Source organism: Salmo trutta, chromosome 20 (assembly GCF_901001165.1).
Source record: "Salmo trutta chromosome 20, fSalTru1.1, whole genome shotgun sequence".
NCBI lineage: Eukaryota > Metazoa > Chordata > Actinopteri > Salmoniformes > Salmonidae > Salmo > Salmo trutta.
This window is the reverse complement of record NC_042976.1, coordinates 18,708,780-18,733,975: the sequence shown is the minus strand read 5'-3', so window position 1 is coordinate 18,733,975 and position 25,196 is coordinate 18,708,780. Positions and strand designations below refer to the sequence as shown.

The window sequence follows — 25,196 nt, the reverse complement described above, 5'->3', positions numbered from 1 at the left end:
GGAGAGTGGATCCATGGTCAAATGCTCATTGTCTAGACTGGACTGTCTGTCATCTGGAACAGGTAATGGCAGCCAGACCCACCATGGAGATCTATATCAAAGCCCTTTGTTAGAAGTGCATAGTGAATTTAGAGCATGTATCTAACAAAGCAGAGCTACTGTAGAGAGGGAGAAACATGCCCAACACACGTCTGTGAGAGGAGACACACTGTGGAGCTGAATGTGGACCCAGCTGTAGCTGTGTTCTTCCATTATAATAGTGCTGACCAAACAGTGACGGGGTACTAAAGTAGCTTGAATAACACCTGGATGTACAAGCTAACACTGATGACGAACGATAAGACAAGGGGAAACAAAAGGGGGGAAATGAAAGACAGAAAGTGGAAAATTTGCCCTTAACTCTATCATCTATTTTCAGCATCAGCAAATGCTGGCAAATACAATGATGAAGGAAACAAGAGAGAGAGGGCTTTAAGTCCAACCGTCCCTCTGTGCAGGAAATAGGATCTCTGTACTCAACTCATATGAGAGGACGGATGCCATACCACTGCAGCATGAGTAGCCTACTCTCTGTGCATAATAATACCAGGAGTGAGGTCCCTCTTCAGCTCCATTTATATATGGTTGGTGCTATTATGACAGACAGTTCAAATGGAGGACCTGGCCAGCCCACACTCCAGATTAGTTTCTAGGTTCTAAGATTGTTACCCAACATTGTACACAACATTGTGAGAACATTGAGGGTCTGCGGGGCTACTATCTCATGCAACGGTTGTGTCTCAAATGGCACCCTATTCCCAATACAGTGCACTACTTTTGACCAGGGACCTATGCACAATGGTCAAAAGTAGTGCACTACATAGCGAATATGGTACCATTTGGGATGTAGCCAAAATGTCAGAAGTGATTTCCATTCCCCTTGCGGTCGAATGTGGTGTCTGGCAGGTCTACAGCAACAGAGAGCAACAGGCTGTCTGGCCTGGCCTAGTTCAGCACTGCACCCCTCTGCTCTGCCCTGCCACTGGCACTGTACTGGCTTCCCCTCCCACCGGAGAAGCATAAAGAGACTGCATGTATTTGTTGGGCAGCAGAGACAGAGCCCGCAGAGCTACAGTCACAATCATTCAACCCTGACTTTGAGGTTCAGGCCAAATGTAAGTCAGGGGGCATTCTGTGTTTTGGTGTCATGTCCAGAATGCTTAAGAAATGTGAAAATGAAATGCGCATGTGCGCGCGAGAGAGGATGGCTTTAGGGGAGAGAGAGAGAGATAAAAAAAATAGAGGGCATGAAAGCATTGCGATTCGTGTGAAACATAAGCATCTCTGTTCCAGTGCTTCACTTTGTGCTTCAAAGACGTAGGCAACCAGAGAGAGAGAGAGAGAGAGAGAGAGAGAGAGAGAGAGAGAGAAAGAGAGAGACAGAGAGAGAGAGAGAGAGACAGAGAGAGAGACAGAGAGAGAGACAGAGAGAGACACAGAGAGAGAGACAGAGAGAGACACAGAGAGAGAGAGACACATAGAGACACAGAGAGTTGAAACGATATAGTACACAATGGGATCAAAAAGATGCTGACATCAAAGTTTCTGACTCCCATTGAAAACACACAGTTTGGACTCTATTTGCGTCAAACGCTGAGCCAGGTCCGTCTTCAGGGAAACGCGGAGACGCCGGAGGGGACTGTCAAACAAGCCAAGTAACCAGAGCCGAGAGAGGGCTTCCAACAATGGGCCGACGTTAACGGAAGACAATACCCATCATGCATCACAACATCCTACTTCTGAATGAAAAATAAGGAGAAAAGGAGGGAAAGGAAGAAGAAAGAACCACAGGTCCATTCATACCCGTTTTTCAGGGATAAAGACAAGATGAGGTCTAAACATGTGGATGTAAAGATGCATCCCAAATGGCGCTCTATTCCCTACATAGAAAATGCTCTACTTAGAATAGTGTACTGTATTACTATAGTGTACATCTTAAAGTAGTGCATTATGTATGGATTAGGGCCGTAAGCTAAGTAGTAATTCAAGTGAGTGTGCATGGTGAACACTTCACGAAGCTACCGTTTCTATTTTCTTCTCTATATCAAAGAAGGTTGACTACACAGCCTGCATAGAAACCCTAATGAGTAGGGAGGTAACAGCTGGGGGGTAGAGCCTGTCTTTCCACCTTGTGCTATGGCTAGGGTAACACACACACACACACAAGCACGCACAAACACACAAATTCACAGGAACACGCCTGCACGCGCGCACGCACACACACACACACAGTGAAGGAGAACTGTCTGACTCATAGACACAGTCCAACTTCTCAAAGTCAGCCAGCTAAGAGTGTGTGACACCTGAAGACTGTTGAGGAGGGAAGAGAAGAAAGGGAGAAGAGGGGAAGAGGAGAGAGGAGGAAGAGGAGAAGTGGGGAAGAGGAGAAGAGGTGAAGAAGAGAATAGAGGAAGATGAGAAGAGGAGTGAGGAGAAGAGGGGAAGAGGAGAAGAGGAGTGAGGAGTGAGGAGAAGAGGAGTGAGGAGTGAGAAGAGGAGTGAGGAGTGAGGAGAAGAGGAGTGAGGAGAAGAGGAGAAGAGGAGTGAGGAGAAGAGGAGAGAGGAGAAGAGGAGTGAGGAGAAGAGGAGAGAGGAGAAGAGGAGAAGAGGAGTGAGGAGAAGAGGAGAAGAGGAGTGAGGAGAAGAGGAGAGAGGAGAAGAGGAGTGAGGAGTGAGGAGAAGAGTAGAAGAGGGGAAGAGGAGTGAGGAGAAGAGTAGAAGAGGAGAAGAGGAGAAGAGGAGAAGAGGGGAAGATGAGTGAGGAGAAGAGTAGAAGAGGAGAAGAGGAGAAGAGGAGAAGAGGAGAAGAGGGGAAGATGAGTGAGGAGAAGAGAGGTGAGGAGAAGAGAGATACCTGTATTCAACTGAAATGTGTCTTCCGCATTTAACCCAGCTCGGGGATTCGGTCCAGCAACCGTCCGGTTACTGGCCCAATGCTCTAACCACTACCTGTAACTGATTTACATTAATACATGAATGCCTAAGACTGAGATATTAGTAGGAGAGGAACCAGTGGTAACTGATTATTATAATACATGAATGCCTAAGACTGAGATATTAGTAGGAGAGGAACCAGTGGTAACTGATTATTATAATACATAAATGCCTAAGACTGAGATATTAGTAGGAGAGGAACCAGTGGTAACTGATTATTATAATACATGAATGCCTAAGACTGAGATATTAGTAGGAGAGGAACCAGTGGTAACTGATTATTATAATACATGAATGCCTAAGACTGAGATATTAGTAGGAGAGGAACCAGTGGTAACTGATTATTATAATACATGAATGCCTAAGACTGAGATATTAGTAGGAGAGGAACCAGTGGTAACTGATTATTATAATACATGAATGCCTAAGACTGAGATATTAGTAGGAGAGGAACCAGTGGTAACTGATTATTATAATACATGAATGCCTAAGACTGAGATATTAGTAGGAGAGGAACCAGTGGTAACTGATTATTATAATACATGAATGCCTAAGACTGAGATATTAGTAGGAGAGGAACCAGTGGTAACTGATTATTATAATACATAAATGCCTAAGACTGAGATATTAGTAGGAGAGGAACCAGTGGTAACTGATTATTATAATACATAAATGCCTAAGACTGAGATATTAGTAGGAGAGGAACCAGTGGTAACTGATTATTATAATACATGAATGCCTAAGACTGAGATATTAGTAGGAGAGGAACCAGTGGTAACTGATTATTATAATACATAAATGCCTAAGACTGAGATATTAGTAGGAGAGGAACCAGTGGTAACTGATTATTATAATACATAAATGCCTAAGACTGAGATATTAGTAGGAGAGGAACCAGTGGTAACTGATTATTATAATACATAAATGCCTAAGACTGAGATATTAGTAGGAGAGGAACCAGTGGTAACTGATTATTATAATACATAAATGCCTAAGACTGAGATATTAGTAGGAGAGGAACCAGTGGTAACTGATTATTATAATACATAAATGCCTAAGACTGAGATATTAGTAGGAGAGGAACCAGTGGTAACTGAATTCTCTCATGAGTCCAATTGCACCGCACTCTATCATAATTGTAGCTCTTTACATTGTATTTAAGAAGATATGACTGTACAATGTTGACAAACAGTATCAGAAACGGTGTCCAGATCTAAGTTGGGTTAGGACTGAAATTAGTTGAGTGTGTGTGTATGATTGTGTATACACAGGCTTGTGTGCGTGCATTTGTGTGTGTGTACGTGCATGAGTGTGTACCTAAATGTGTGTGTGTGTGTGTGTGTGTGTGTGTGTAAGCGCCTGTGTGTGTGTGTGTGTGTGTGTGTGTGTGTGTGTGTGTGTGTGTGTGTGTGTGTGTGTGTGTGTGTGTGTGTGTGTGTGACACTCACTGCACTCTTTAGGGTCTCTGTTGTTGCGTATGAGGACCTTCTGGTTGTTGGCTCTGAACAGGCCGGTCCAGTTGACAGTGTTGTAGTAGCACAGCTGACTATTATTGGTGATGTACACGTTACCAGCACTGATCTCATTCAGGGACTGGAGCTGGAGGGATGAGATCCACTGCTGCTTCAACACTAGGAAAGAGATACCACTGGGAGAGGAGAGAGAGGATGGAAGGGGAGAAAGGGAAAATTAAGACAGGCAGGTAATAAGAAAAGAGATACACAGATGATGTTATTCCTGCATGGAGAGTGGAGAGTGTGTTAGGCTGTCAGCAAACCAACTGACACGGCTCTGTAAATCTTTACAAACCAAAACAGTGATCTTTGACAGCGTCTCCAATCCCTGTGATGCGTTCAGCATGCTCCTACAGATAGAGTACCATAGGCACTCTACCTCTCTCTCTCTTCTCTCTCTCTTTCTCTCTGAAAGGGTCTTTAAGTCCCAGAAAGAGCCTTGAAGAGAGGGAGTAGGGAGTGTACAGAGGCACTCAGACTAACAAGAATACAGCTCTCCACTTAGTGATAGGCCACGATGTGTGTGTGAGTGTGTATGTGTGTGTGTGTGTTTACTTGAAATTGTTAACATGTCACTATCACACCCACTCTCTCTGCTTGATAACATGTGCTGCTATGTCTACTGGAAGCTCTAATAGCGTATAATGACGTTAACGGCAGTAATATCTTGAAAAGAAGCTGCTAGCTAGTTAGTTAATGTCACCAAAGCAAATCATCACCTTTCCTAATGGTTTTCAACCCACTGGGAATCTGCAGTGATTGACTTGCAGTCTCTCCACTGCTGTAAACGTTATTAAAGTGACTGCTGTACTCTGGAACACTAGTCACTTTAATAATGTTTACATACGGCTTTACTCATTTCATATGTATATACTGTATTCCATTCTACTGTATTTTATTCAATGCCACTCCGACGTTGCTCGTCCTAATATTTAGTTCTTAATTCCATTATTTTACTTTAGATTTGTGTGTATTGTTGTGAATTGTTAGATATTAATGCACTGTTGGAACTAGGAGCACAAGCATTTTGCTACACCCGCAATGACATCTGATAAATATGTGTATGTGACCAATACAATTTAATTTGATTATAGTGTAGTGTTCCCATAGGGTGTCTATGTGTCTGTGTGTGTGTGCGTGTGTGTGTGTGCATGTGTATCTGCGTACATGTGTCATTGACGTTCTGAGCTTAGGGTCTGCCTGCATGTATGGCAATTCATAATGGCTGTCATAGTGCTAACAGATCAGGGTAATGAGAGTGTACAGCCGTGGGAGCCAGATCTATGTGTGTGTGTGTGTGTGTGCAGGCGTGGGAGTCATGGGGAAGCTCTGGCATGTTACATGATCAATTGTGACGACATTCCGTCTATCACATTAGCTGACTATATATACCCAGTTGGCTAGCTATGGGGTTGTTCTGATGGGATCTCAAAGGAACAACAACATTACAGCCATTCTTATATGCCAGACTGACTGTACACAACCTAATGGTAAATCACTAGCTCCTGTTAAAATAGTGCAACATTCTTAACACACCTCAAAGTATGGTACAATAATGATGTACTGTAGAGTACGTGTGAGAGGTGTTCCCCAGGGCTCCGTGCTCCAGACCTACCTGTTCAGTGCTCTCCATCCTATGGTTGCCAGATCCTCAGGTCTGTACTGTAGTAATGTACTATACTAATATACTGTATTAATGTACTGTATTAATGTACTGTACTAATATACTGTAGTAATGTGTATAGTAATGTACTATAGGTTCTTACCTGTAGAGAGCTCTGCCTCCTATGGTTGCCAGATTGGAGAAGACACTCAGGTCTGTCATGTTCTCTGGCCACGACTGGATGTTCAGGAAACCTACAGGCACAGAACCAATCACATCACAGCCAATCAAATTACATCATATATCTGTGATGTATTACCAGATCCACATAAATTCCTAACTCACATTAGTTAAACATGTCAAATATATGACCATGAAGATATATACTGTACATATGTTTGCATTTCCTGTATCTGCCTCTGGGCGTTAAATCATTTAGCAGGTTGAATGAATTGCTGAGCTGATGACCATGGATCATTTAGAACATTTAAGGGATTCAATAAATTAAATATTTAGAGATGAGGGGTGAAATCTCATTCCAGCCAGTAGAGGACAAACAGAATGGACAGATGAAGAGAGGAGGAGAGAAGAGAAAAGGAGAGGAGATGTGAGAAGAGGCGATAGAGGACAGGAAACAGGCTAGGAAGATATGAGGACCAAGGACAACACAAAATACCCAAATTACTTTAACATTGAAAACTCCAGACGGTAGCATATTCCCAGGGATACATTTCATAATAGTTCCATAACTGATATTTTGATTGGCTTTAAACAGATTCATTACATTGGTAAGGGATATGAGAGGATCTAATGAAAGGTATGAGGCTCATATCAGCATGTGTTCATATCCCTGATTAATGCATCTCCCATTCTGATTATGTGAGATGAGTTACTAAAAGAACCTTGTTTATAACTTGTTTACAAGAGACAGATAACCTTCAAGTCTGCCTTCATCATTCTACCGGCATCAGTCCTGTTTCTCTCCTGGGTGAGCTACTGGCTGCTTCTGAAATGGTACCCTGTTTACTATAAAGCACACTACTTTTGACCAGGGACCATTGGGCTTTGGTCAAAAGAAATGCACTATCTAGGGAATAAGGTGTCATTTCGGACGCAGACAATGGGCCTATCTAGCTCAGTGCCAGATGTGACTAAAGTAATCTATAATTACTATACATCAGACTAACCGATTATAAGTTGAACCTTAATCAAATTTATATGAATGAAATGCATCACAACCTGCTTTCTATGCCATTAGCATTCTTGAATGCAACCTCCAATATAAAATGGCAACGATTAACTCCTATCTGAGTCGTTAGAGCTAGTGTCTGATGACAGTAATTGCCTTAATGACAAAATTGCAGGAAGCAATGGCAAGCCTCTCTCTCACCTCTCTCTTTCACTCACTCATTAATTCTCTCTCTCTCTGTCTCTCTCTTTCTTTATTTATTTCTTTCTTTCTATCTTTCTCTCTCCCTCTCTCTATCTGATGGTCTTTCCTCAAGAGGCATATGTTTGTTTTTCTTAGAGAGGAGAGGTGGGAGATGGGGAGATGAGAGGTGGGAAGGAGAGCTAGGGAAAAGAGGTGGAGAGTAGGAGAGATAGGAGAGGTGAAAAGGTGGGCAGGGCACTTCATCACTTCATCTTGCTAATGGTGCTAACAAGTACCTGCCTGCCTTCCTGGGCTAATAGCTTTACACAAACAGCAGCAATAGGGAAGGGAAAGAGGATATCTAGTCAGTTGCACAATGGAATGCACTCAACCGAAATGTGTCTTCCGCATTTAACCCAATCCGAGAGGTGCGGGGGGGTGCTTTAATCAACGTCCACATCATCAGTGCCCAGGGAGCAGGTGTTGTTGGGGGTTTACTGCCTTGCTCAAGGGCAGAACGGCAGATTTTTCCACCTTGCCAGCTCGGGGATTCAAACCAGTGACCTTTGGTTACTGGCTCAACGCTCTTAACCACTAGCCATTTGTCAACAGGTAAAACACTCAGCATATCTATTTAAAGGTGCTATACTGTACAGGAAGTTCTGGTCTAGCTGTGGGTGTTCTCCATATTCTATATTCTACTGTATATCTCCTTTCCCTCCCTCTTCTCTCTCCCTCCCTCCCTCTTTCTCTTACTCTTCTCTCTCTTTATATCTATTTTCCTCTCTCTCTCTCTCTCTCTAACCCCCTGTGGGCAGTAAACAACTGCTGAGAGGATGGAGTCAGTAGCCAAGCATGCTAGAGCTTCTAGAGTAGAGTAGAGTGGGGGTTTAGGTTCACTGAGTGCCACATTACTGGTGCATCCATGCGAAAGACAAATTACCCAGTATTGCCTTACAGAGAGGAGGGCCACAGGCACCAGATCAAGGGTTAAGAGTTTTAAAGCACCAATGATTACAGTCAAAGCCATGCACTGGGAACCTCACTTATGCTAAATTGCTTCAGTGGATGGCCCACCGACCGTACTGTTTGGATAAGCCTGCACTGACCTCGTGGAAGGAGATAAAAACAAGGGGCTATGTTTTAGAAGAACACTTGGCAGGAGAAGAGATGTAGGGTGAGATGGTAGCCTCCTACACTGACTGTCATCTGAGAGCTATACAATTCAGAGATGGTAACTCCTAGGTTGAAGCAGAAGGGATGACGGTGCGTGTGTGTGTGTGTGTGTGTGTGTGTGTGTGTGTGTGTGCACGCGTGTGTGTGCATCAATGCCTGTATGTATGTGTGTGTATGTATAAGTGTGTGTGTGTGCATCAATGCCTGTATGTGTCTGTGTTTGTGTGTGACGGAGGATGATAAGGGGTGCCATGCATGCCTGGCCATGGTTCTACAGGGTTCTGTCCCAAATGGCAGCCTATTCCCTATTTAGTAGTGCACTCTACAGAGAATGGGGTGCCATTTGGGAGGCACATATTGGCTGTACCAGCTCACGTCCTGTCACAGGAATGAAGGGATGAGGGGGAGCAGCCGTAGGGGAGGAAAGGAGGGGAGGAGAAAGGGGAAAGGGGGATTCACTCTACATTAATTCATGCTCACACACCCACGCACTCATGCACGCACACACACTACGGACCCCCCTTCATGCTCCGTGTGAAACTATAGAGCTGTGAAACTGGGAGTTCTAGATCCCCATGGGAGAAGAGATAGAGAGAACCTCATCTCATCCCAATTCATCATACTCTTTCAGCTTGTCTTTGGTGTATGGTGTCTCGTGGGAAATAGCAAACACACACAAGGCCCCTTTATACTGAGTCAAATTGTAAGAGAGGAGACACCATGCACATTTGATGAGGGCAAAACAAACTAAAACAGAATAATTTAAAGATGTATGGATAGGGGGATTTCTACAGTAGACCTGCATGTCTTTCTCTAAAACATTACACCATACATTATATATATATATATACACAGAGCATACCAAACATTAAGAACACCTTCCTAAAATTGAGTTGCACTTCCCCTTTTGCCCTCAGAACAGCCTCAATTTGTCAGGGCATGGACTACACGAGATTGATAGTGTTCCCCAGGGATGCTGGCCCATGTTGACTCCAATGCTTCCCACAGTCGTGTCAAACTGGCTGGATGCCCTTTGGGGGGTGCCCTTTGGGTGGTGGACCACCCAGCAGCATTGCAGTTCTTGACACAAACTGGTGCGCCTGGCACCTACTACCATACCCCGTTCAAAGGCACTTAAATATTTTGTCTTGCCCATTCACCCTCTGAATGGCACACATACACAATCCCATGTCTCGATTGTCTAAAGACTTAAAAATCCTTCTTTAACCTGTATCCTCCCCTTCATCTACAGTGATTGAAGTGGATTTTAACAAGTGACATCAATAAGGGATCATAGCTTTCACCTGGATTCACCTGGTCAGTTAATGTATATTTTTCCAAGGAAAATTAGAAAAGACTGAATGACATGGTATCAGAAATGTATATTTACTTTAATTGGATCTCTGTTCTTAACTGACTTAAGAAGATGCATTGTGGAAATGGACAGGGTTTAGCCATAATTATGACTTTTTGACTGTTAATTAAATACAATTATAATGTCTCTCACCTGTGATCTCCCTAACAGTCCGGAACACATTCAGCTTCTCTGGATCCAAAGCTTTAATGTTGTGGTACACATCCCTGTAAGGGAGAGAGGGAGAGAGGGAGAGGAAAGAGCGAGAGAGATGGAAGAGAGAGAGAGAGACAGAGAGAGGGGTGAGAGAGAGATGAGCGAGAGAGAGAAAGAGAGCGAGAGAGAGGGGGAGGGAGAGAAAAGAGAGAGAGAGGGGAGAGAGAGGGAGAGAGAGAGAGAGAGAGAGAGAGAGAGAGAGAGAGAGAGAGAGAGAGAGAGAGAGAGAGAGAGAGAGAAAGGAAACAGAGAGAATAAGTGAGGGAGATACAAAGTGAAAGAGACAAATAATTAGGAATAGAAACACAAAGCGGTCAAGTCACCCACATAACCACTGTTTCTCTCATATTACAGGGAGGTGAGCTGTCTAGAGCAGGGTTATTCAACTGGGGGTCCACGTCCTCTGGAGGTACTGCAGGGGGTCCGCGACAACAGAATAAACACATTTTGAATTACGTATCTAAGTACAATAGTTAGGAAACTACACTCATTGGAGCCAATGACACTCACTGGAGTATCTGACATAGGCTTTGAAAAAGCACCAGCGAATAGGCTACCAGTGTGGCAAGTGCCACTGGCTACTGATAAACTTTCTTTACTTGGACATAAATTTCAGCCAAACTTCATGGCTAACCTTTGTTTAAAAAGCTAAACAGCAGCTCTTAGCAAAAATGTGTTTGGAGTGAACTTTCTAGGTAATCCACCCATGCGTCAATCTGAGTAACATAATAAAAAATACCCCATAAAAATCAGTCAGTTTAAGCTAGAGATATCAGGGTTTTTTTGCATGGGCTGCGTCTCAATCCACCATGTCCGCCAATATCGGTCTTCAACCTCTGCAGTGGAAGGTGTTTGTCAGACCACGAAAACGTCTGTAGCGTCCGAACGGTTTGGCCTACACACTATTATGACCACTCTATGGAAAGGGTAGACTTTCACAAACACGATGGTTATATCCGCTTACATTCACGACTTGTCTGAAGTCGATAACGCTGATGTGCCAACCTCTTTCAGTAGCGTCCGAACAGTTAGAGCTACAAACCAAGTGTAACCAAGCTACCTCCAAACGATTGGTATGGAGGTAGCTTTGTGCCAACAAAAATAAAGGGTTAAATATATGTCCAAAAATATATATATTTCCTGAGCTTGCCATTTATGAATGTATTATTCAATGCGTTTCTATGGGCTATAGTAGTGTAATGACGTAGCTCTTTCTGGGTGTAGATCATGGCTTCCCCCTCTCTCACTCTCTCCTATACCCAGGTTCTGTTATCTCAGGTCGTACATTCCTGGCAGAGACTCTCTTCCCCTTTTCATGAAGAGAGAAAGACCACAGAGTGAACAAAGAATTTCACATGGCCCTCTTCTACTGTTACGAATAAAAACCCCCCCTAAGAAAATCCTCTTCAGACTAAGCTAACCTACAGCGTGAGCTGTGATTGCGAATAGTTAAGACCACAAAAACCTCATTGTATACTAAAGTTGCAATGGTTGTTGAATTCCTAACCATACCACGTGGAGCATTGGCTACACGGCTGGAAATGGTTAAACTCTGAGACTATCGATCCCTACAGAATAAGAGCAAATCTTAGATACTAATTACTAGTCTGCGGCTAGAAATGATGTAAACCTGGGATGCGAATACCGACAACCGCCAAAACATCTATTCTAAGAACAATGGATGCCTGACGTATCCATTACAACAGACACTATCAGGAGCCGCCACCATGAGTAACCAGAGACTCTCTGATGAACTGACCAACGATTCCAACAGAGAAGACAACAACTACATAATGGCATAAATATAGTGATAGCAATTATTCCAGAATGAGCGAGCAAAGGTTTAGCCTTTCAATGAATATAATTATCCACTGTGTGTAGTGATCCATTTTGTCTATCGCGCTCTCTCAGTCCACAACCCGTTCCCTTTGTCCACCAAGCCGTCATATCGGTTTAGCCCACTAGGGGATCTTCCCTATCATTGTTAGTAATATATCTACTGTTTGTTTGTTTATCTATTTCCGTGATTATTTAGTTAGTTAGAAAATACATTATTAAGCCAATTGGTGTATGGATGATTTATAGTAAAGGCTGGGTTCATGTACATAACCAACAATTTACGATGTTCAGATGAGATTGCCGTGAGGTAAAGAATAATTCATTAGATAGACTAATTGATCAGATATTAAAATATCTGAAAGGTTATATTAGGAATATTATAACTTTGTAATCTGAAGATTTTCCGTGGTGCCCCCCCCCCCCCCAGCTTAGATTTTTAGGGGTTCTAATAGGCTATGGTTAGATGATAGGCTTTCTTTTAAAAAACATGTTACTGAATTGGGAAAAATGCTCAAATTCAAGATAGGGTTCCTTTACAGAAACAGGGCTTGTCTGTCCTCCATGAACAGAAAACAAATTGTGCAGGCTACTTTTATGTCCGTTTTAGATTATGGTGATATTATCTATATGCATGCATCGGCAAACACATTAAAACCACTGGATGCTATTTACCATTGTGCACTCAGGTTTATCACGGGTGATAGTTACAAAACTCATCACTGTATCCTATATCAACATGTGGGTTGGGCCTCTCTATCTGTGAGGCGAGAGCAACATGCTCTCTTGTTTATTTATAAAGCACTTCTTTTAAAACTACCTCCATATATATCATCATTAATTTCCACTAGATATACTAATTTTAAAACCAGATCACAGATGTGGATTACATTAGAGACTCCTGCGGTCTCCACAGAGTTGGGTAGGACTGCCTTCAGTTCCTTTGCACCTTATTTATGGAACAAACTGCAGATCCAACTTAAGTTAGACACTCTGGTGTCCCTTGCCCATTTCAAAAATGTTATGGAGGATCAATATGATGTTGTCTGTGATTGTTTCTGTTGAATTGTGTCTTTGTTTTGTATGTTTGAAATGTTCTTGTCTGTATGCCTAAAACTGTACATGTCAACATGTTTACACAGGGCACAGCCGTAAAAGAGATCCAGGTCTCAGTCTGTTTTCCCTGTTAAAATAAAGATAAAAAAATAAAAAAATAAATGTCAGAGTTTACACTTCCTCTTCCAATTATAATGTGGATAGGTTAAAATAACAAAAGGTCAGTTCCATTTAAATTCAGTCAATTTGGCAAGTAAGCTTCCAGTTTATTTTACAAGGGCCATGGCTTTTGTGCCGAGACATGGAACACTGATCCTAGAGTGTGTTGTGTGGTTGGGAACAGAAGGCACCTGGTGTGTGTGTGTGTGTGTGTGTGTGTGTGTGTGTGTGTGTGTGTGTGTGTGTGTGTGTGTGTGTGTGTGTGTGTGTGTGTGTGTGTGTGTGTGTGTGTGTGTGTGTGTGTGTGTGCGTGCGTGCGTGTGTTCTGCTCTCACCCTTTAATGCCAGTGATGAGGAAGACCAGGTTTCCATTGATCTTGGTACAGTTGGTGAACTTGTCTATGTTGCTGGAGTCCACAGTCTGAGCAGACTGCAGACTGGCTGTGCCTATACCGTCACAGGCTAAAACAGATAAGAAGATGAAGAAGATTACTTGGTCAAATATTTCCCCAAAATTTTACGGAAATGAGTGTTCTGGCTTTATCCCAACCACTTTGAAATACACATGCATACACTCATATGGAACAGACAATCACAAGAAGATATACAGAGTTTGGAGAGGTTGGAGCAGTGGGTAAACCATAGTCAAGCACAACCACAACATAACCACAGCTCAACCCCAACTACATCCAATCAACCAGATGAATAAACTGGATGTGAATGACAGGACGATACGGTTCAGGACAGTGCAGGATTAGGATACCTTTAGGACAGATGTCAGTGCAGGATTAGGATACCTTTAGGACAGATGTCAGTGCAGGATTAGGATACCTTTAGGACAGATGTCAGTGCAGGATTAGGATACCTTTAGGACAGATGTCAGTGCAGGATTAGGATACCTTTAGGACAGATATCAGTGCAGGATTAGGATACCTTTAGGACAGATGTCAGTGCAGGATTAGGATACCTTTAGGACAAATGTCAGTGCAGGATTAGGATACCTTTAGGACAGATGTCAGTGCAGGATTAGGATACCTTTAGGACAGATGTCAGTGCAGGATTAGGATACCTTTAGGACAGATGTCAGTGCAGGATTAGGATACCTTTAGGACAGATATCAGTGCAGGATTAGGATACCTTTAGGACAGATGTCAGTGCAGGATTAGGATACCTTTAGGACAGATGTCAGTGCAGGATTAGGATACCTTTGGGACAGATGTCAGTGCACGATTAGGATACCTTTAGGACAGATGTCAGTGCAGAATTAGGATACCTTTAGGACAGATGTCAGTGCAGGATTAGGATACCTTTAAGACAGATGTCAGTGCAGGATTAGGATACCTTTAGGACAGATGTCAGTGCAGGATTAGGATACCTTTAGGACAGATGTCAGTGCAGGATTAGGATACCTTTAGGACAGATGTCAGTGCAGGATTAGGATACCTTTAGGACAGATGTCAGTGCAGGATTAGGATACCTTTAGGACAGATGTCAGTGCAGGATTAGGATACCTTTAGGACAGATGTCAGTGCAGGCGATGCACATCTTGATGCGGTTCTGCTCCACCTCCATCTTGTTGCTGGGACAAGCCCTCACACAGGAGCTGTGGTCCACCACAAAGTTATCTGGAACAGCAAACATAGAGTTAAAAATAGTATGTGTCAGAGCAATTCCAAGGTAGTACTGGGAAACATGTTATGGATGTAATCTGTGGAACAGGTTGCATGAGAACAGACTGCATGAGAACTGGTATTGATATGTGTGCCATGGAGGTTTAAAGGTCAACTGCCCCTTAGAACCAACTTCTCAAATTTTAAATGGCCTATGTGGAATCGATATGAGTCAAAAAAATTCATTCTAGTGTCAAAATTGACTACAAAGTGTTAATAGGATAATTTTGGTCATAAAGTCAGTCTTGTTCAAAACAGAGTTTGGTAAATGATCGCATCATGACATACTTGAGGGTTTGTTTTGGATTACAATTATGTCAACAAATCATCCTGTTTTGCCTATTAACACATGGTGGCACCGTGTTTTCTGGAAAAAGACTGGGGGAGTTTGCTTTACATGGCCCGGTGACCCGGGCGGGCGGAGACATCTCCTTAGGAGGACCAATGGAATGGTAAAAAATGTTGCCAGCTTGCTTTCAATAATGTTTAAACTCAAACCTACTGTCCTTGTTTGTTGTGATTGAATAGCAAAGACACACCCAAGAAACACCCACATTAAACCACACCCCCAAGACAACTCTCGTTTGCATTCAGTCATGACCGCTAGCATTTCTTAATGAGCATTGATGAAAAAAAGTTCAAATCAAATATCCTTTAATGTAAATAAAAGTCCTTATGAGACTTGAAGGCAATGAATAGCAGTGGAACGTGACTACTGCTGCTGTGCTCCTGAAGATGACTCCTGTGATTAAAGATGTTCCTTTTCCTCTTTATCTTGTTTTATTGTTTTATTGTTCTCTCCAGGTGAGAGCATATCTACTTTACTGCTTTGGCACTGCTGGTATAATATCTGATAGTCTGAACTGAGGAAGTAGTTTAGGGATAGAAATACACATCAAATGAGAGTTTAGGGGACCAATGATTGCTTTTCTCACAGCCTCAGGCATGGAGGTGGACACCGAAATTACAGGTACCTCTTCAGGGGTCCTTGTGGCAGTGCAGGAAATAAAAGAGCCTGGGTCATCACTAAACACCAAAAATAAGAAATCAGACTGAAATGAGGAGGGACTACGTGAACTTGTCCAATAATAAAATTATTGTTTTTGTTGTTGCAAAACATTTGCTACGGTGTGCCCTAATGAGTCTGATCCATGTGGTCCTTCATCAGTAGTGGGCTGCATTAGAGGCAGCACACCCCTCTCTCTCTCTTCCTGTTAGGAGCCAGAGCTCCTAGCAGAGTGCCAGGCACACGCCCCAGGAGAGGAGAGGAGAGGAGAGAAGAGAAGAGAAGAGGGAAAGGCAGTTTAAATCAGTGGAGGAAATGGCTGCTTTAAAGGAAGGGGAGGATGAAGGGGAGATGTGAAGAGGGGGCTAAGTAGAGATGATCAAGGAAGTTTCTCACTGCATTCCTCAGGGAAAAAAGTTCAGACTTTAAAAAAAGAGGTTTGAGAAATGAATCAATATCCTGAGGCCCTTGGTAATTCATGAGAATGACCAGCCTGCTCTGCTCCGCTAGTGATGATGAGTCAAGGCCTAGGCCAGAGGTAGGCAACTATGTTCAGCCACAGGACGGTTTTTGTCAGAGCAAACATAATTATAATAATTTGAACACAGCAAATTGCATTTAAAACCAAGATATGGTCACCATGCCAGTGTTCTCGCAAAATAAGATTGTCGCTACGCTATTGCCAGTTTTGCTGCGCCACTATATAAAGATTTCACAGCAAGTGAAACTGATATTTAGTAATGCTAGAGTAACTTAGATCACCGATGACATCGTTGTGAATTGTGTAACAGGGCGTTCGTAAATTCTAAGCTCAATCATGTTCCTCAATTAATTCAGCGCATTTCAGCAGTAGGCCTAGGCTATCTCGACACCCCAAGTAGGCTATAGCATCGTCGAAACATACAAACTTTTTAACGACAGTCAAGCAAAAGTAAAATGATCAAAGTTGCTAAACTTGCTAGATAATGTCCAACTCACGACAGAATATCTCCCATGTGGCAAAATAAAGTTGATGGTTATACAGATAACAGATAAGCTCATGAATAACAGGGACGAAAAGAGGAAATTGTTTAAAAAAATCAAGGTATCTTAACGGGGACCAACTGTGTTTAAAAATATATATTGTTTGTTGATGTCACATTCTCTACCAAAGCTCTCACATGGGCAGCAATACCTAACAGCGCAGAGATGCGGGGGAAAAGTTATAGCGGTATTTTGACATGCATAGGCGAGACGTGCTTTGAGAACGCAACCTATGGATTACAGAATAAAGATAGGGATTTTCAAGCAAGAGAGTCAGGATTGGGATGATAGGAAATTAGCCAAAAATCTATATAAGGCTATATAAAGCTGAAGTCGGAAGTTAACATACACCTTTCCCAAACAAATTTAAACTCAGTTTTTCACAATTCCTGATATTTAAACCTAGTAAAAATTCCCTGTATTATGTCAGTTAGGATCACCACTTTATTTTTAGAATGTGAAATCTTCCCACAATAAATTGGGTGAATTTTGGCCCATTCCTCCTGACAGAGCTGGTGTAACTGAGTCAGGTTTGTAGGCCTCCTTGCTCGCACACGTTTTTTCAGTTCTGCCCACAAATGTTCTATGGGATTGAGGTCAGGGCTTTGTAATGGCCACTCCAATACCTTGACTTAGTTGTCCTTAAGCCATTTTGCCACAATTTTGGAAGTATGCTTGTCCATTTGGAAGAGCCATTTGCGACCAAGCTTTAACTTCCTGACTGATGTCTTGAGATGTTGCTTCGATATATCCATAATTTTCCAACCTCATGAAGCCATCTATTTTGTGAAGTGCACCAGTCCCTCCTGCAGCAAAGCACCCCCACAACATGATGCTGCCACCCCCGTGCTTCATGATTGGGATGGTGTTCTTTGGCTTGCAAGCCTCCCCCTTTTTCCTCCAAATGTAACGATGGTCATTATGGTAAAACAGTTCTATTTTTGTTTCATCAGACCAGAGGACATTTCTCCAAAAAGTACGATCTTTGTCTCCATGTACAGTTGCAAACCGCGGTCTGGCTTTTTTATGGCGGTTTTGGAGCAGTGACTCATTCCTTGCTGAGCGGCATTTCAGGTTATGTCGATATAGGACTCGTTTTACCGAGGATATATATACTTTTTTTTCTGTTTCCTCCAGCATCTTCACAAGGTCCTTTGCTGTTGTTCTGGGATTGATTTGCACTTTTCGCACCAAATTACCTTCAGCTCTAGGAGACAGAACGCCTCTCCTTCCTGAGCGGTATGACGGCTGCGTGGTCCCATGGTGTTTAATCTTGCGTACTATTGTTTGTACAGATGAACGTAATACGTTCAGGCGTTTGGAAATTGCTCCCAAGGATGAACCAGGCTTGTGGAAGTCTACCATTTTTTTTCTGAGGTCTTGGCTGATTTCTTTTGATTTTCCCATGATGTCAAGCAAAGAGGCACAGATTTTGAAGGTAGGCCTTGAAATACATCCACAGATACACCTCCAATTGACTTTTTTTATTTTATTTTTTATTTCACCTTTATTTGGCCAGTTAGGCCAGTTGAGAACAAGTTCTCATTTACAACTGCGACCTGGCAAAGATAAAGCAAAGCAGTGCGACAAAAAACAACAACACAGAGTTACACGTGGGATAAATAAAAGTATAGTCAATAACACAATAGAAACATCTATATACAGTGTGTGCAAATGGAGTAAGGAGGTAAGGCAATAAATAGGCCATAGTAGCGAAGTAATTACAATAACACTGGAGTGATGGATGTGCAGATGATGATGTGCAAGTAGAAATACTGGTGTGCAAAAGAGAAAAAAAATGTAAATAAAACAATATGGGGATGAGGTAGTTAGTTAGATGGGCTATTTACAGATGGGCTGTGTACAGCTGCAGCGATCGGTAAGCTGCTCAGATAGCTGATGCTTAAAGTTAGTGAGGGAGATATAAGTCTCCAACTTCAGTGATTTTTGCAATTCGTTCCAGTAATTGGCAACAGAGAACTGGAAGGAAAGGCGGCCAAAGGAGGTGTTGGCTTTGGGGATGACCAGTGAAATATACCTGCTGGAGAGCGTGCTATGGGTGGGTGTTGTTATGGTGACCAGTGAGTTGAGATAAGGCGGAGCTTTACCTAGCAAAGAGTTATAGATGACCTGGAGCCAGTGTGTCTGGCGACGAATATGTAGCGAGGGCCAGCCGACAAGAGCATACAGGTCGCAGTGATGGGTGGTATATGGGGATTTGGTGACAAAACGGATGGCACTGTGATAGACTGCATCCAGTTTGCTGAGTAGAGTGTTGGAAGCTATTTTGTAAGTGACATCGCCGAAGTCGAGGATCGGTAGGATAGTCAGTTTTACGAGGGTATGTTTGGCAGCGTGAGTGAAGGAGGCTTTGTTGCGAAATAAGAAGCCGATTCTAGATTTAATTTTGGATTGGAGATGCTTAATATGAGTCTGGAAGGAGAGTTTACAGTATAACCAGACATCTAGGTATTTGTAGTTGTCCACATATTCTAAGTCAGAACCATCCAGAGTAGTGATGCTAGTCGAGTGGGTGGGTGCAGCAGCGATCAGTTGAAGAGCACACATTTAGTTTTACAAGTGTTTAAGAGCAGTTGGAGGCCATGGAAGGAGTGTTGTATGGCATTGAAGGACGTTTGGAGGTTTGTTAACACAGTGTCCAACGAAGGGCCAGATGTATACAGAATGGTGTCTGCGTAGAGGTGGATCAAGGAATCACCCGCAGCAAGAGCAATATCGTTGAAAAGAGTCGGCCCGAGAATTGAACCCTGTGGTACCCCCCATAGAGACTGCCAGAGGTCAGGACAACAGGCCCTCCGATTTGACACACTGATCTCTATCTGAGAAGTAGTTGGTGAACCAGGCGAGGCAGTCATTTGAGAAACCAAGGCTGTTGAGTCTGCCGATAAGAATACGGCAGATGATGATCAACGATATTGCTCTAGCCTATCAGAAGCTTCTAAATCCATGACATCATTTCCTGGAATTTTCCAAGCTGTTTAAAGGCACAGTCAACTTAGTGTATGTAAACTTCTGACCCACTGAAATTGTGATACAGTGAATTGTAAGTGAAATAATCTGTCTGTAAACAATTGTTGGAAATATTACTTGTGTCATGCACAAAGTAGATGTCCTAACCGACTTGCCAAAACTATAGTTTGTGGAATGGTTGAAAAAGGCTAAAACACGAATAAAGAGCAAAATCCACTTGTAAAACATGAAAGCAAAACGTTCTAATCTGCTAATATATGAACAAACTAGAATGGTGTGTATGGTGTGTGTATAATATATAATAATGTATGTTGTTTAGTAGACGCTTAGCGAATTCCAGTCATGCGTGCATACATGCAGTCATGCGTGTGTGTATGTATGTAGCATGTGTGTGTATTCTTATTTCACAGTTTTTTTTAATGTCCCCTTATTTCACAAAAGTATGGGTGTATGTTGTGTGTGTGTGTGTGTGTGTGTCATTCCTTACGTGGGCACTTCTTGACGCAGAAGGCACCATAGGTGTACTTGGCTCTGGGGTTGCTTTCCAGCTGGAAGGTGGTAGGGTTGTACACAAAGGGCTGGGGGCACTGGGTCACACACGCCCCGCTGTCGTTGAAGTTGGTGCACGCCTGTGGACAAAACACACACACACATGCACACACGCAGACGGACACACACCACAAGCGTACACAGGTGAACGTACACACAGGCACACACACACACAAACACACACACACACATCATCACACACACACACTAGTGCTGGGTGGTCAAGGAAACACAGTCCACACAGCAGTATGCAGCTAAATAACAGTCATTAAGCTTCTTATCATCACTGGGAGCCCTAGGCTCTCCAAGCAAGCACATTATCACTTAATTGCTATGTAGCTGTAAACACAAACATACTAAAACACACACATAGACTTAGTGAGTAATTAGCAATTGATAAGCACCTTTACTCCACACACAGAGACGCGTACAAAGCTCTCCCTCGCCCTCCATTTGGCAAATCTGACCATAACTCTATCCTCCTGATTCTTGCTTAAAACCAAAAACTTAAGCAGGAAGTACCAGTGACTCGCTCAATACAGAAGTTGTCAGATGACGCAGATGCTAAGCTACAGGACTGTTTTCCTAGCACAGACCGGAAAATATTCTGGGATTCTTCAAATCAAATCAAAGTTTATTTATCATGTGCGCCGAATACAACAGGTGTAGACCTTACAGTGAAATGCTTACTTACAGGCTCTAACCAATAGTGCAAAAAAGGTATTAGGTTAACAATAGGTAAGTAAAGAAATAAAACAATAGTAAAAAGAAAGGCTATATACAGTAGCGAGGCTATAAAAGCTAGCGAGGCTACATACAGACGCCGGTTAGTCAGGCTGATGGCATTGAGGAGTACACGACATCAGTCACTGGCTTCGTCAATAAGTGCATTGATGACCTCGTCGCCACAGTGACCATACGTACATACCCCAACCAGAAGCCATGGATTACAGGGTAGAACTGACGCTTTCAAGGAGCGAAACTCTAACCAGGACACTTATAATAAATCCCGCTATGCCCGCCGACGAACCATCAAACAGGCAAAGCTTCAATACAGGACTAAGATTGAATCATACTACAACGGCTCCGACGCTCGTCGGATGTGGCAGTGCTTTAAAACTATTACGGACTACAAAGGGAAGCACAGCCGCGAGCTGCCCAGTGACACAAGCCTACCAGATGAGCTACATTACTTCTATGCTTTCTTCGAGGCAAGCAACACTGAAGCATGCATAAGAGTATCAGCTGTTCCGGACAACTGTGTGATCACGCTCTCTGTAGCCGATGTGAGTAAAACCTTTAAACAGGTCAAAATTCACAAGTACACTGCCCTTTCCCAGCTGGACAAAAGGAACACCTACGTGAGAATGCTTTTAATTGACTACAGCTCTGCGTTGAACAACATAGTGACCTCAAAGCTCATCACTAAGCTAAGGACCCTGGGACTAAACACCTCCCTCTGCAACTGGATCCTGGATTTCCTGACTGGCCGCCCCCAGGTGGCACGGGTAGGTAACAACACATCTGCCACCCTGATCCTCAACACGGGGGCCCCTCATGGGTGCATGCTCAGTCCCCTCCTGTACTCCCTGTTCACTCAGGACTGCACGGCCAGGCACATTTCCAACATAATCATTAAGTTTGCCAACGACACACCAGTGGTAGGCCTGCTCACAGACAACGATGAGACAGACTGATGGACGGAGTTCAGAGACCTGGCCGAGTGGTGCCAGGATAACAACCTCTCCCTCAATGTGATCAAGACAAAGGAGATGATTGTGGACTACAGGAAAAGGAGGACAGAGCACGCCCCCATTCTCATTGACGGGGCTGTAATGGAGCAGGTTGAGAGCTTCAAGTTCCTTGGTGTCCACATCACCAACAAAATATCATGGTCCAAACACACCAGGACAGTCGTGAAGGGGGCACGACAAAGCCTTTTCCCCTTCAGGAGACTGAAAATATTTGGCACCTCAGATTCTCAAAAAGTTCCATAGCTGCACCATCGAGAGCATCCTGACTGGTTGCATCACTGCCTGATATGGCAACTGCTCGGCCTCCAACCGCAAGACACTACAGAGGGTAGTGCGTATAGCCCAGTACATCACTGGGGCCAAGCTTCCTGCCATCCAGGACCTCTATACCAGGCGATGTCAGAGGAATGGTCAATGACTCCAGCCACTCTCTGCTACCGCATGGTAAGTGGTACCGGAGTGCCAAGTCTAAGATCAAAAGGCTTCATAACAGCTTCTACCCCCAAGCCATAAGACTCCTGAACAGCTAATCAAATGGCTACCTGGACTATTTGTATTGCCCCCCCCATGGTCACTACCTTTGGCTATGGTCAAAGGTAGTGCACTATAAAGGGGACAGCGTGTCATTTGGGACACATCACTGGAGTTTAATCCAGGCTGTTTTTCCAGTCAGAAGTTTCCATTTATCCAAAAGTGCAATTGCAATTAAAGCAACACAGAGAGAGAGAGAGAGAGGTGTAATATCAATAGAGATATACTCACAATATCTAATGAAACAGAAAGGGTAGCTCAACATGAAACATAATACAATAAACTCTGGAAAGAAGTTTGATCAAGCCAGGATAAATCGACAGATAAAGAGGGAACGAGAGAGAGCTCGAAAGAGAGAGAAAGAGAGAGAGAGAGAGAGAGAGATTAACAAAGGATCAGGAGGACGGGGAGGTGGGCACAGCAATGGTTTTATATTTAACACAAGGCTTTGTGGGAGAAAATTAGATTTTAACGGTATCTTTCCCACAAAGAACAATGCCTGTGTCCCAAATAGCACCATGTTCCCTATTTAGCACACTACATTTGACCAGGGCCCATTGGCACAATGCAGTTCACTATTTAGGGAATAGGGTGCCATTTGAGATGTAAACGATTTAAACAGGGAGATTTTGTGTCAGGAGCACCTTCTCTATGTAAGTATGAATAGCCCCTGATGGAAGTAACCTCACATTCACACAAAAGGTCACAGTTAAGATAAAAGATCTGATGTACAAAGAGAAAAGAAGAGCAAAGAAAGAAATAGACAAGCTGGTCTATAATCAAAAACTCTATGGCGGTTTGAAAATATTCACCATGGAAACAGGTGATTGGAAGGAGGGTTTTGTATTTTGTGATGATAGGCTTTATGAAGTGTGTGCGTGTGTGTGTGTACTTACAAAGCAGTCTGTGTCCTTGGGTCCGGAGCATCCCCCTGCACACTCGCGATGGCAGCAGTTACTAACCCAGGGTCCGAAACAGCGACCGTCACACTGCTCAGCACACACAGTCTTAGTCACTGCAGATAGACAACAGACGACCACAATATAACAGGTTCCCATTACAGATGGCACAAACGGAGTGCTTTGAGAGAAAGAGCATCCATATAAGTGATGCTTCATAGATTAAAATAGTTTTACAAATCTGCTGAATGAAGACTAGACAAGTCATTTTTATTGGCAGAAATACAAAACACACATTGGCCTTTCAAGGGGCTTCAGAGAGCACACATGGGGCAAGTTTCCCAGACACAGATTAGACCTAGTCCTGGACTAAAAATACATTTTTAATGGGGATTCTCCATTAACCATGTGTTTCAGTCCATAGGACGAGGCTTCATCTGTGTCCAGGAAACAGGCTCATAGAGTTGAGCTGAGGCTACAGAGTAGAGCTCAAGCTAGAGTACACTCTTAGAAAAAAGGGTTCCAAAAGGGTTCTTCGGCTGTCCCCATAGGAGAACCATTTTGGGTTCCAGGTAGAACCCTTTTGGGTTCCATGTAGAACCCTCTGTGGAATAGATTCTACATTGAACCCCAAATGGTTCTACATGGAACCAAAAAGGGTTTTTCAAAGGGTTCTCCTATGGGGACAGCCAAATAACCTTTCAATGTTCTGGACTGCACCTTTTTTTCTTAAAGAGTAGAGCTGAAACTCGAGATTTGAGGTGATGCTAGATAGTTTTGAGAAATTATGTTCATATGACATCCTGTCAGTCTGTGGAGCTATATTTCTGTTTCCCATCTATCAGTGGCAGTAGTGTGATTGAGATGGCTATCAGACATCTCTCCTGAATGTGCTGCTTCCACTGCAGAGAGAGAGAGAGAGAGAGAGAGAGAGAAAGAGAGAGAGAGCGAGAGAGCGATAGAGAGAGAGATAGAGAGAGAGAGACAGCCCTTCCCATTCTCCATTCGCTCCATTCACCAGTCCTGTTCATGTCCAGCTATATGGGCTGATGTGCTGATTGGCTCCTGCCGTATGCCTCCGGCTCACTGCACACTTCCTGACAGCTACAACTGAAAACTGGCTGAGGTTTCACAGATAAGCATTTCTTCCTCAGAGGCCGTTTTTAGAATCACTCTGGCTCTAAAGCTTAGGTTTTACCTCTCAGTTTGTGTATGTGTGTGTGTGTCCATTCCAATGCAAAACTTTTATATAGCCAAGCATTTATACATGTATCCATTTGTGTAAGTGTATGTGGAATATGTCTTCCTGAGTGCATTGAGTTATATTCAGCATATAACCATTAAGAGCTCTTGTTCTCTCAGGTTGATACGTAGTTGGCTGCTCATAATGTACTGGTGCTCGTAATTGGGGTCATGGTGGGGTTATGGTGGAGGTGGTAGTTATTGGGGTCATTGTATGGCTATGTTGGAGGTGGTAGTTCTTGCAGTCATTGTATGGCTATGTTGGAGGTGGT

General features: G+C 43.2%; 1 protein-coding gene across 2 annotated transcripts in view; it reads right to left on the bottom strand.

Moving 5' to 3' along the window:
- The window catches only part of LOC115155636 (receptor tyrosine-protein kinase erbB-4-like), a 567,818-nt gene that overhangs the window by 125,571 nt on the left and 417,051 nt on the right, over positions 1-25,196 (bottom strand). For both annotated transcript variants that reach the window (XM_029702449.1, XM_029702450.1), the window contains exons 6-12: positions 23,680-23,798; positions 20,437-20,578; positions 14,771-14,884; positions 13,595-13,721; positions 10,146-10,219; positions 6,254-6,344; positions 4,422-4,621 (exon numbers count right to left, since the gene is read on the bottom strand). In XM_029702449.1, the coding sequence (XP_029558309.1) occupies positions 4,422-4,621; positions 6,254-6,344; positions 10,146-10,219; positions 13,595-13,721; positions 14,771-14,884; positions 20,437-20,578; positions 23,680-23,798 (867 nt within the window). The remainder of the gene's footprint in view (positions 1-4,421; positions 4,622-6,253; positions 6,345-10,145; positions 10,220-13,594; positions 13,722-14,770; positions 14,885-20,436; positions 20,579-23,679; positions 23,799-25,196) is intronic.